The sequence below is a fragment of the Solenopsis invicta genome, chromosome 6, assembly GCF_016802725.1.
Source record: "Solenopsis invicta isolate M01_SB chromosome 6, UNIL_Sinv_3.0, whole genome shotgun sequence".
Taxonomy (NCBI): Eukaryota; Metazoa; Arthropoda; class Insecta; order Hymenoptera; family Formicidae; genus Solenopsis; species Solenopsis invicta.
The window spans coordinates 20549983-20563349 of NC_052669.1; the positions used below are offsets into that span (position 1 = coordinate 20549983).

A 13367-nucleotide genomic window follows, 5' to 3' on the forward strand; every position below is an offset into this window, starting at 1 on the left:
CGACAAACTGCCAGGCTTTCACAAAAAGTATAATAGACACGTATGAAAAAAATATATTAAAATCATGTGAATTATTTTTCAAATTTCAAATATTTACGCAGCTACAGAATAGAAAGAAGCACAGAGAGAGAGAGAGAGAGAAAGAGAGAGAGAGAGAGAGAGAGAGAGATATATATTGCGCATCTATTATCATTTAAAAGTTCAGAAAGTGAAAAATTGCAAGTAAAAATAGAAGATAACGACATAAATATATATCAAAATTATTAAGAATGTATAGGATATTTTTCAAACTATTAACAAAATTATGAAAAAATTACCGATAGTTTTATATTACATTTGAAAGTAGATAGTAGAAAAAATTTGGCGACAATTTTCTAAATATAAAGTTATTTCAATAAAAAATAAACATGTGATATAATAAAAATATAATTAATAATGAAATAGGGAGTAATAAAAAAATCTGAATTTTTTAATTTAAGTATTTTAAATAATCAAGATGATTTATAAAGTTTCATTGCGATGCAAAGATTAGTTATGTAAGATGAACAAAATTTATCTATTTATTTATTTACAAAAGAATTAAACAATCACAATAAAACTGTATAAATCATCTTGAATACTTAAAGGACTTGCACAAAAATTGAAATTTTTCTCAATGTTGCAAAAATAATTGAACTTTTAATAACAGTGAATAAACTATAAAAATATGTTAAGTAATCTTACTTTTACAATTTTTATATGTATATAGTTTACTTGAAATGTCAATATTAAATATATTCCCAAATTTCATTTATTTTTCAGGGACTGTCCGATATAATCCTTAAATATGCATACTTTTGCATTTATTTGCGGAAGAATAATGCCGTTGCTATAAAATATTGCTTTTAACCAATTGTTACGAATAACGAAAAAAGCTTTCCATGCGATAAAAACAATATCCATTCTTATTTTCAGTTTCAGCAATACAGATACTTAAAAACGTCCGTATTTCGTTGAAGATGCAGCTTATCGAATCGTTGACAAAATGTAAACTGTAGGCTTTTAGTTATATCTACACATTGTAAGAAAAATCATACATCTCTAGGTACAAGCGTACTTTCTTTTATAACATTCTTCCTTAGAGATATGTTATTACAATTTTTACTAGGATTGGTGCACGCGTTCTCACAGTCGAGCGATTCAATAGATATTCGGTTATTCCTCCGACTCGCAATTGCAGCCGTTGCAATTTCGCTTCAAATCGTTCGTACTAATACATCGAAATTTTCATCCACAATAATAGCAGCAAAGAATACGAAAAATGCGCGCGCGCTTCCGCGCCCCGCGTTATCGGTTCATCGCGATTCTTTCAATTTTCTCTCCTCTCGTTTGAGTATCGATCCCCGCGCGCGCGCGTGTGTGTGTGTGTGTGTGTGTGTGTGTGTGTCTTTGCACGCGCGCGCGGCTATCCTTGCAAAAAAATTCTTTACTTGTTTCCGCACTGTGTAAAATTCAGGGCGCGTACCGCGGCGCATTCGGGATTGCGGTATAAATAAATCGGCGTATCATCGGCGTATCTCTCGCGCGAATAAGACGTCATATTGATTCGAGGCGCGAAGCCGGAGCGTTAGCTACCGGACATAAATTATGCACTATCGGTAGAGCCGATAAGTATTAGTTTAGTTTGAAATTTGTTAGCGCGAGAGTCTCGGGCATTCGGGGTGCCGAAGCTTTCACACAGTCACCGAGCGGGGAGAGAGGGAGGGGAGGGGAGAGGGAGAAAAAAAGTACGGCGAAGTTAGATGAATCATGAATAAATTTACGCGCCGAACCTTTATTCCGGAATGATCCAAGTTTCTTTATACCATGTACTTCCCTCGCGCTACGCGCGGTAATACCGAAACTTATATCGCGGCAGAACATAAATTACCGGTACACGTAAATTAGGCGCGCGCCACCCCTTTTTTTGGGGCCGAAATTTACGCTCGCTGTATTAAATGCCCGTCGTAAAAGGCGAATTGCGCCGCCGCGGAATCTATCCGCTGTACTTCCGTTCGCGAACGTGAGAAAATAACTCCGATTTTCGCGCGCTCGTCGTATACCGTCGAACCTCGTTCGTTCGCGACGCGCAGCGTTCGAGAAACAAAAATTAATTTTCAATTCATCGTTTATGATATTATCCGTTTTATTAACGTTTAGGATAGCAATCGGTGAGAAGAGGGATCGATAGAGAATAATACCGAATAATCGTAGTATATTTATTTTCTCGTTTCAATCGGGCAACGAAGCGGCGTGCCATGCCGTGACGACGGAGCGTACACACCTACTTCGACTCAATCGCGTCTCGTCTCATCAATCGAGGTACACAAATTCTGTAAAAGTCGCGTACTTGACGCGAGGAAGGTTCTCTTTTTGAGAGAGAGAGAGAGAGATCGAATCTTCTATTATCTCGTGTTATCGTAGGCGGAAATAACACTCGTTCGTTCGAGCTGGCGCAGCACTCAAGCGACTAAACTTGCGACGCCAGCCGGGAGCGCGGCTGCAGACTCAATTAGCCCCCGCGGAAAACTTTCATGGAGGGATTACGATGTCAACAACGTCTTTCTTGCGCGAATGACGTTCCGCGCGTCGGAACGAAATTGTTGTTTATCGAAATGGCAGTCTTCCAAGCGCGGCGTGCCCATCACGCTTCTGAAATCACGTCAAACGCGCTGGGCTATTTAACTTCAGTTTACTGCACTTCGAGTGTTTATCTTCATTTCAATTTTCAATTATTCAGCTTCGAAAAACAAATTATTTCTCGGATGTAAAAAAATTTTAAGGACGCTTTCGCAGCTACAGGTTATTGAAATTCAACAACTGCAGGCTTATTCGGTTTATTCTTTTCTTCCCTTTTCTAAACAACAACGAAAAACTTTAGTGGCGAATACTCGAATTTTAGCTCTGAAGCCAGCTGCAAAAAAGAAAATGACAAAAAATTTGGCGAAAATGACTCTATTTTGTTGCAATTTTAGGTAAGTAACTTTTACGCGAGTGAGTGGATCCAAACTTCCGCACAAATGTTTAGAATTTTGTTAGTATACTTATGTAAAAAATTTAATTCGTTATGCTACTTCGCCTTCAAATTTTCACATAAGTGCAGTCAGTTACTAAAAGGTTGCAAGACTCTTTTTTCGATGAATTTCGAGATGCAGTCTTGTGATTGAACTTAAATGCTTAATCTATATCTAAGAACCAATCGCTGAGTTCAGAAACTTAAAAAAAGAAAAACCTTTTGTAAGCGACAGTACTACAATATACAATTTTGCATAAGAATCAAAAAAGTAAAAAATTAAATAACTTTAAAATCAATAAGAGAATTATGCTCAAATTTTACGTAGATATTTCAATGTATAATAATAGAAGAATCTATGAAATTTTAATTTTGACTTTTAATAATTACTGTAAAATGTGACAAATACACCCTGAAGAGAAATATTACGAAATATAAAAGATTTGCAAAATTTTTATTATATCCGTTTATATATTCGTATAAATAAATCCATAATTCATATAAAGAAATTATGTTTGATGGCGTTATGATATGCGTAGAAGAACACTAGAACATGTGCTGATAAGAAAAATTGACTGAATAAAAATGAGATCGGACGACTTAATAAGTTGTTTAGTAGGTATAATCAACATATAGTGCATACGTTGTCCAAGGCCCAATATAAAAGTACAACGAAAAGGCTGTCCCGCGTTTTTAGGTGAAACAAAAAAAGATTACAGATACGATATGATACGGTACCGAACAATTTCTTGCGACTCTAGAATAGTCCGCGTCATTTATTATTAATTTTGAAATACTGGTTCTGCCAACAGCGTATATGCAAATCCAAAACGTAGATGTTAATTTTACGGATATCGCATATCGAAGAGTTTCAATAATGAACGGTATAAGACTTTAGAGCAACTTGTGGAGGAACTACCGTTACTCCCAAATAGCAAATGGTGATTAAAATCGCTAATTTAATTAGCTTCTAATTAATTATGATTCTGATGAAGCGCTCAGCTGTGATAGAGAGCGCGCATTTATTCATTCAGACGCCTTTCTTGATATTGGCGCAGTTAATATTAAACTATAATTTTAATAATTTTAATACCCTCTAAATGATTTTTAATTATACGTTAACATATTGTGCGCGTAGACAATACTGACACGTGAATGCGTCATATATTGCAAGTATATCTCGTTATGATATGTAAATTTCTCTCATAACAATTTAATGTTGAATTTTACGTTCCCTTTTCAATTTACAGTAAATTGGTTTGCCGGGGTAATGCTCGATATATCATTATCTTTTATTCAAATTTTTTTCACATTCACGATAAACGTAAACGAAGCTGTCAGCGTTACATTTTCTATACTAAAAATATGCGCAAATGAATGCGAATGGGAAGAGTATAGATTCACCGGTATCGCTCACACTATTTTCGCCGAGGCATCTCACATAAATCACAATACAATTCGTCTGATTTCATTTATCGATATTACGTTATCGTAAATTGACAATTAATCTATTCTTGTTTCTATAAACACATTCTATGTACCTGCACGAATTTCTAAAGAGAGAATTTATTCCAGGAGTAAAAGACTATAGCTTTCTTTCTCTCTCTCTCTCTTTCATTTGCAAATAATTTGTTGCGAAAATAATAATGCGATTATTTCGCGAAATATGTATAAGGTACTAATACTATAAATCATCGATATTGGCTGCAAATAGATAATTTTTCATGAAAAAAATCGAGCATCAAATAAATCCTTGTGACTGGCGAGTAATTTTGATAATATAAGCTAATTTTATAAATTGTATATTTAATTGTATAAATAATTGATAAAAACGTATAAATAAAATATTTGTGTAATTGTAAGAGAACAACCAGCTTAAAAATTTCAAAGTCTTAGTTTCAAAGAAACTGCGGTTCAACAAATCATCCGTTTACTCGCTACCAGAGTCAAATCGATTCCGTTTATCCCCCGCAAAAGAAAGATTATTACGGAAGAACGATGATTTGACCGGAAACGCAGCTTTTTTTCCTTTATAAAAGTAGCTAAACTGCATCGATCCAATATCGCGATATCGACGAAGTTTCACGGCCTCCATTCCGGCGTCTTCCATTACCGCTAAATCCTTCAAATCGGAATCGATCGTGACACGGTCGGTCCGCGATATGGCGCGAGCCTTAAGGGCAAGCTGGAGCACGGTGACTTTTACGATTCTATTCTAGGCGGGGGATGTTATTGGCCGAGAGAGGCTCTGTCTCAGATCGATTTCCTCTCGCCACGTTACGCCGCGCCGCCACGGAAAGCGGCCACCAAGATTCACTGTCGTTCGCGTTAACCCCCTTCTACTTTCTGCGGATTCTCCCGAGTGCCAATTCCGCGTAGTTTCGCGAGCTATCGAATCAATATCACTTTTGATTTCTGACTCGTTGTTTTAAGTAGTACATGCGCTGTATACACGTGGTTAGTTCCGTAGAATTAATTGAAGCGATAATCAGAATAAAGACTTGTAATAAAGTACAGAAGAAGTATTTTGGTATTTTTTTACACAAAAGTATTTGGTATTTATGATAATTAAATAAAATAATAAAATTAAGGGCTCCATTCTTATAGTTATTACTGCTCTAATGTTACACTAAAAATAAAAATTATGTTTAAATTAATGAAATCATTTTTTAACTTGACTTTTCTCAAGTTCAAGTGCAAACAAACAATTTCTTAATTCAAAGAAAGTATTAATAAAAATGTAAGAATAATTCAGATGTTCTGGTTTTAAAAATACATTCCTTTCATTTAAACAGATCTGTGTTGCACATCCAAAATTGTTTTTAATTCTAATAAAAAAAAAACAACCAAACATTTTTTTTCAAATCAAAGAAACTTTTCTTTAACCGTGTAGCAATGTATAAATTTTTTTTGACTCAACAAAATTTTTTTTGGGTGTAGTAATATAATATTAACATACTGAAGAAAAAGAATTTAATAATAGCTATTACGTGTTAAGTGAAACAATTAAATAATATTCAATTAATTCGCCAAAAATAATTTTTGATTATTTTTACTGAATATTTAATTGGTATTATTTCATTCAACATTTAGTAGCCATTATCAAAACTTTTTTTCCATTTGCAACGTTTTATAAGTACTGAAAAAACACAAAAAATAATTGCTGTAATTTTTAATCATTTTCAGGATGTCAGCTATATTTAAATTATAATAAATACAACTGTTTTCTTTCACAGTGTAACACATTGTTAGTTATTATTAAAACACTAGCAGAAATAATTGTAAAAATATCTTAACGATAATTATTTCAACTTTCAATAATCACAAATACCAAATACTTTTCTCTCAGCGCAAGTGAATTGTTAACAACTCTTCCATTTTGTAAGTCTTGACGATTTTTGAAATATGGCAGCCTTAGGAAAAAGAGAGTAACGAAAAGGCGAAGCTATTTAAATCTTTCTGTCGGTCCTCAAATTTAAATCATTCTTTGTCGAGTTCTAGATATTGGAAACGGTTATATTAGCGTTGTACTCACCTGGTCGGCGATCTCCGTTAGGTCGTGCAGACTTATGTTGTAAATGGCGTTCCTGCAAAACGAAACGAGAGCGTTTAAATCCCACCCATAAATCGTCCCCTGTAATCTCTGCGCTTCGTGCGTCTCCATGTCGACAACTCGGATTGAAACGGGAGTAAGCATCGGCAATTATGAGTAAAATGGCAAAAACGACGCGCGAAACGACGCGATATATATTTAAAAGATAAATTGTGGGCTTTCTTTCGACGAATATAAAAACTGTTTTCGAGTGCCTCCCTAAATCCCGCATGCGCGAAAGGAGAACGGGAAGTGCGAGAGATAAATCAAGCGGAAAAACTGCAAAGACAAAATTGGAGTCGTAAAAAGGACGCGAGCTATATATCTCGGATGTAATTGATTTTACGACTCAGAAACGTTGTGCTGACTGTTGGCGAGGGCGCACGATCGGAGAAAAATTAAATTATTTTTTGATCCGTATCAAATTTCCATTAGCCAATGTATTTGTATCAGATTCCGCAAAGAGATACGCTATTGATCTTCAGTCCGCGCCGCTTTAACAGCGTAACTGGAGCGGGTTGATAAAATAATATTAGAGCATAGCAGAAAAGTGTTTTTTCTTCTTTTTTTAAATATGTATATCATATACGCAGCTCCGTGCGGAATGGCGTAACGGCCGCGGCGGTCGTCGCTCTTGAAATACGAAATAAATTTTTGAATGCGAAACTATCTTTCCCTTTGTGCTTCGTATCGATTGAATCGCTCGCGGATAATAAGATGTCACAAACCTACTTTTCCTCTACAAGTTCTTTGACCAATTTGGAACCGACTTTTCTCAACGACGAAGTCGTGAGACCGATAGCATCTAAGTTATAAACAACCGAAAATAGAAAGGTCGTTTAAAAAATTAAACGTCAAAGCAGATTCGAAAAAGTAATAGAATCATACATTCTGCATTTAATTTAATTTTCAACGGAATTTTACTTTGAAGCTCGCTCAACAAGATGAATAATGCTGTAAGTCAAAGGGTCCCGTTAAAAAAAAAATTACATCCCATTAAATCTCTACTAAGTTCTAATTGGAGAATGGCCGAGGAATTCGTAGTCCAAGAGCGGTCTGATACACTCGGTATACTGCATACCGTCTTTGTGACCTTTGAATACAAATGAACAGCGCGCGTCGCGCGTAAACCGCATCTCTGTTTGCTACTAATACGCGTGATGCTGCGTCACCCGCTGCTGATGCGTAATCGAATGAATGACTCGGCCCGACGGCCACTTGGGGCTCGTGGCACCAATGAGCGGAGTCTAGCCGATGACTATCTCTTTATGTAAGCCCCCACGAATAGCACGAGGGGGACGACGCGACGAAGAATCGAATCACGTAACAATTACCTGGCACCAATCAGGATGGAGGTTGTCGCACGCTCTAGGAGCTTGAAGTGCTCCACGTGGCTTTCATTGCCCAGAAACCGCTGGCCAATCACCTCGCCTGTAACAAAAAGAGACGATTCGTTAAGCCTCTGTATAACAAAGAAGTAGAAGAGAAAACCGTGAAAAATATGTTGTTCTTAAAACTACAGAAACATAACGTAATTATGCGATCTATAGTTATAATAGCACTAGAAAAAAATGATTAATTGCATTAGGGGAGAGTTGCCAAATGCGTACCACTTGAGCTATTTTTTTGTTTGTTTTTTTTTAAATGCCAATCATTAGATATATTATTACTTTCAGTAATAACAAATTAGTTTGTTATAAGCTTTTCTATAACATCTCACATAAACAAAAAGATATCTTTTAGATTTCTATCATTTGATTTCTATCAGATATCTGTGAAGACGTGTTGAAGATATCTTCTAGAAATCTAAAAGACATTATATGATAAATATCTTAAAAATATCTTTTAAAATGTCTTTTAGACATCTTTCAGAAATATCTTGAAGATATCTTTAATAAGCTATCTTTTAGATATCCACAAGACCTCGATGTGAGATGCTGCGAAAAGTGTGATTTAGCTTTTTGCTGCGAAAAAGTGATCAAATATTCAATAATTAATAAATAACTAATGAAAAAGTAAAAACTTCGAAATAAAACTGGCTTAAATTTTTGTGTTGACATATTTTTATTCGTAGCAATTACCAGTTTTATTATTATCACCTATCAACCTTACATTACCATTATTTCTTCATAATAAAATTTATAGTACGAATTAGGAAACTTGAGTAAAAATATCGATTTAATTTCTATAATACGTGCATACGTGATTTAATTTTTATAATATTTCGATGAAAAATTTGCAACAGATATATTAGATTTTCTAAAATGTCAGCATAATTTTGTAAATGCCATCAGTAGCATGTACAAAACAATATAAAACTTGTTAAATTTTTGTCTATACTTATTTCTTTACTTTTTATCTTTGTCACTAAATGTTGATTACTTATATAAAGTAAAAATATTAAATATTGAATAGGTATGTATTCAGCAACTTTCCCTTGTATTTAAGGGGAATATTTAAAAATTGAATATTTAAAAATTGTTTTCAATTTATCTATTTATGTAAAAAATATAATTAATAAAAACGTTACTAATAAAAAAAAAATATAATACAAATATGATTTAACGGTAAACAATGTTTCCAGTGTGAATATGGATTTCCTATAAAGTATTTGCAGAAAACGTGTTCTTCGCGTGAAACGATCAATCATGCATCTGAATCATAATACGCGTCGGACCTCGCGCATCATGCTGCAATCTTCCTATTAAATTCTCACGTCCGCGAATGAACCATTCGTGTATACATTGTTCGTATGTGCACAGCTTGCATGCGCACATTTAATCGGTAATGTGCAGATTATGCTAAAATTGTCAAACCACATTTTGTCTGCGAATGTCTGGATTAATTTTTAAGCAATTTTTTCTCATCAAACTCATCACTGTCACATATCATTAAAATTTTCAGCGTCAGAAATATCTCGTAACTCCTCTCTCAAAATTACGACAGACCATTACAAATAATTCCATTCAGAACCAAATAAAGTTAAAGCTGTTTGCCGTTCGCATCTTTAAGGTTTATTTTCAGAAATGCTTGACTCTCGATCGTTTAAGCTAAAAAGCTGCAGCATCTTTTTTTAATCCCTTTGCTCGGTTCGAGCTCCAAACTAATCAAATGATCCGGTAGAGTAGATAAAAGGTAGCTGAATAAAAGTCGGGGGACACTCCGTGGTATCCACCACACGATGTGCGACGGTATCCGCAGCGGGAACGCGATATAACGGCGAGACGCATCGGCTGCATCTCGTCGTCAGAAGAACTTGTTCCGATAAGCGAAGGGGCGGAGAGAGTGACGAAGAGAGGAAGGGGATAAGCATGAGGGGTGGTAGCAAGTATGCGGAGAAGATATCCAGGAAGCACGTGTAAAAGACTGAAAGGTAGAGCGTCTCTTAGCCTTTAGTCGGCGATAAAGCGCCGCGCCTACTTTGTGGCAGCGGCAGCAGCGGCTCTTCACTCGATTCTCCACCCCCGTCTCTCTCGCTCTCTCTCTTTCTTTCTCATTGCCGACACTACCATCGACACACCACACCGTTTCACGACCCTTTCCTCCACATCCACTCTGTCTACGAGCACCGTATTCGAACCCCTTCGCGCGCAGTCAACGGAGCGCTTCTTCCCCTAGATATTCCACGTTATGTTTTTTCACTTACGTATGCGACCGCATTACGGCCCGCATGTACCGGCAACAGGGGGAAAGATAAGAAACGAAAGAGCAGGAGCGTTCTCTGATCTTTTGTGCACCAATGCGACTTCGAGGATTCTTCAAGGATAAAAATTCTCTATGAAACCTCCCTTTACGTTCCTTTATATTTATAGATATATCATATATCTTCGTGAATAAATTATTATGCATTCCTTTTTCGTGTAGTACAATTGTAATGGTTATTTTTCCCTAAAAAAGATTTTCTTAAAAACATTATCATGCCTACATTTCATTTTCACATTCATTCTTTTGAGGAAAAATTGCTCGAAAAATTAAATAAAATAGTAGAAATGTGTCATACATAATAATAAGCTCTAAAATAAAAATATATTTATGACCTATTATTATTTTTATTGCTTTTCTTTTTTTAATTAATCCAGGCGACAGAACTTTTTTTTCAAAATACAATGGACGTTAGACATTAGCATAATGAAAATTCGATATGCATGAAATGCGAACGTAACGGTATGTATTCATGAATGAGAAAGACGAAAGAGGTGGAGTTGAAATAGCATTCGGAATCGCCATAGCAAAGGCTTAAAGTCCGTATCATCGAATACGTGAGATCGCGCGGATGAGTTTTCCGATACGTTAATCGGGTCGGATAGCATTCTCGTTCGACACTGATCTGCTCTCTATATTCGTAAGAGCGGAAGCAGACTGTCGTTGAGACATATAAGAGCTCGAGAATAATCCTACTTGCAATGCATATGACTGTCACTGGTAGAAGGAATAGTCTATCTTTTTTTTCTTTTTTTAATAGCTCAACACAATACGTTTCGCTTTACAATAGTAATAAAAAAATCACGAACCGTAAGCAGAGAAAGAAAGAGAGACAGAGAGAGAGAGATTTCTCGAGTTCCAATCGGCTTTCCGCGACTCCGATGGCTTAGCAGAATTTTTAGTTCTTTTAATAGTATTCTATGCCGCGTCCCAGATCAAATTTATTGTTTGCTCTCGAGGGAGAAAGATTTATATGCGCAGAAAAATGTAATCTTTCAATAAAAAATCATTTCACTCATTTCACGTATGACGATTCTTAGATAAATCGCAACATACGTATATCGAAAACGGTTTTTATCCAATAAAACTTTTATATGAATTAAATATTACAATATTCATGCAAATATATTTAATGTAAGAAAGATTAAATTAATATTTATTTTTTCTTTCGTTTCATTATAAGTTTTTTTTTACATTTCTCATTTATATTAAAAAATAATTTTAACCTTTAAAAGACACACATTTCTATTCTTTCATATTATAATAACCAAAATAAAATATAAATCACATTAAATGTACGTATAATTCTTATTTGAAACATATAGATATATTAGTGATTTACAATAAAATTTATATACTACTTTCCAGCCTTTTGTTCGACATTTTCAGATAGGATTAACACTCTCGTAAAACAGTTAAAAAACTTTTCAACATTTAACGATCTCTACATGAATATTATTAAAGTGAGAGAGAATACTTTCTCTATTCGCGTATTTTACAGACTTTTAAAGTAACTTTTTGCGTTTTTAGCAGTCAATTTGTGTTAATTCCAATAAGTCGCATTTTATGAATCAATTTTCCACAGATGCGGTACATCTCAAGCGTTTATACACGCATATATGGATCAGTAAGTGGATTTATTAATGATTGAATTTCAGAGCTATCAGTCAATCAATAATTTCTTTATCGTTCACTGGATTTTACAGATTTTCAATTTCTTTTATCGAGAAGATAATTCTTGTGCAATTTGTGTTACACATATATGTATCACAAATTGCATATATGTATAATTTATTTGCACAAGAATTCCACGCCAATATGTTAAAATTATTAGAAATAGCACAGAATTAACAGTGACTCATTTATTTCCATAAATCTCTGCATGAATATCAAAAATAGAGAAAACTATTTCTATTCGTATATTTTACAGACAAGCGTTATTTTTGGGGTTTTTTTGTAGTCAATTTGTGTCAATCCCAATTCCATTTATAGAAAGTTTAACCTAAAAAATTATTATTTATTCAGAATTATTTCAAGATTTTAGGTTATTTTTTATATATAAAAAATATCGTCTTTTTATTATAAATCTGATATTTTCATCTCATAAAATTCTATACATCTTAAAAAAAATCTGTCGTTTATTTGACAGATTATCTGACAGAAATTTTGTACTCATTTTAAGCCCGTTAAATTATTTATCGGAAATTGATTTAGAGTAGTAGTAGATATAAACTTATTGGAGATGTGCCAAATTTTTTATTTTAGATATCGGGACATATTTTTATCATAAATTAAATTCAAATATCATGCGATTATAATGAGTAATGAACCAAGTAATATTTGCATTAATTAAAAACGTTGTGCTACCTGTTTTAATTCCTAAATCACAACAATAAGAAATGTAAAAATACCATATATAACAAATTATATAAATTTTACTATTCTGACAGACCCAAAACGCACTTTGTCTTTTTACCAATATTTTATTTAAAAACCATTTTTTTGCATTTGATCAATTTCATCGGAAGGATGAATTATTAAGGATGTATATACCAAATTTAAAGGTATTATCAAATATTAAAATTTCGTTTAATAGATTGTTCTATTATTATGTCAGAATCTTCATAAAATTTGAGCATAAAATTCTCTTACTAATTTAAAAACTATTCAATTTTTTGTTTGTTCATGATTGTGTAAAATCGCGTAAGAATATTTCGATAGTCAATTAAGATATTTCGTTACATATTTTTCTTCGGAAAATAAAAAAAAACTCAAAATAATTTTTCTCTATAATTTAAGATAATTAATCTTACATATGTATAAGTTACGATATAAAAATTAACGATTTTAATTTTGAAATCAAATGTATATGTGTGTCTTTACGACATATTCGAGATTCGCTAAAAACAATCATAGTGCATAATCGTCGTTGATCGTTTATCTACGCCAAAGTTCGTGGCTGATAAAGCCATCTGGGTTCCTCGGTTTCTAAAATTGCTCCCATGAATACAATTTTCAAACGATAAGTTAATATACAATAGC

At 33.9% G+C, this 13367-nt stretch overlaps 1 protein-coding gene across 2 annotated transcripts in view; it reads right to left on the reverse strand.

Moving 5' to 3' along the window:
* The window catches only part of LOC105203776 (semaphorin-1A), a 285332-nt gene that overhangs the window by 114808 nt on the left and 157157 nt on the right, over window positions 1-13367 (reverse strand). For both annotated transcript variants that reach the window (XM_026135268.2, XM_011172672.3), the window contains exons 3-4: window positions 7958-8054; window positions 6567-6618 (exon numbers count right to left, since the gene is read on the reverse strand). In XM_026135268.2, the coding sequence (XP_025991053.1) occupies window positions 6567-6618; window positions 7958-8054 (149 nt within the window). The remainder of the gene's footprint in view (window positions 1-6566; window positions 6619-7957; window positions 8055-13367) is intronic.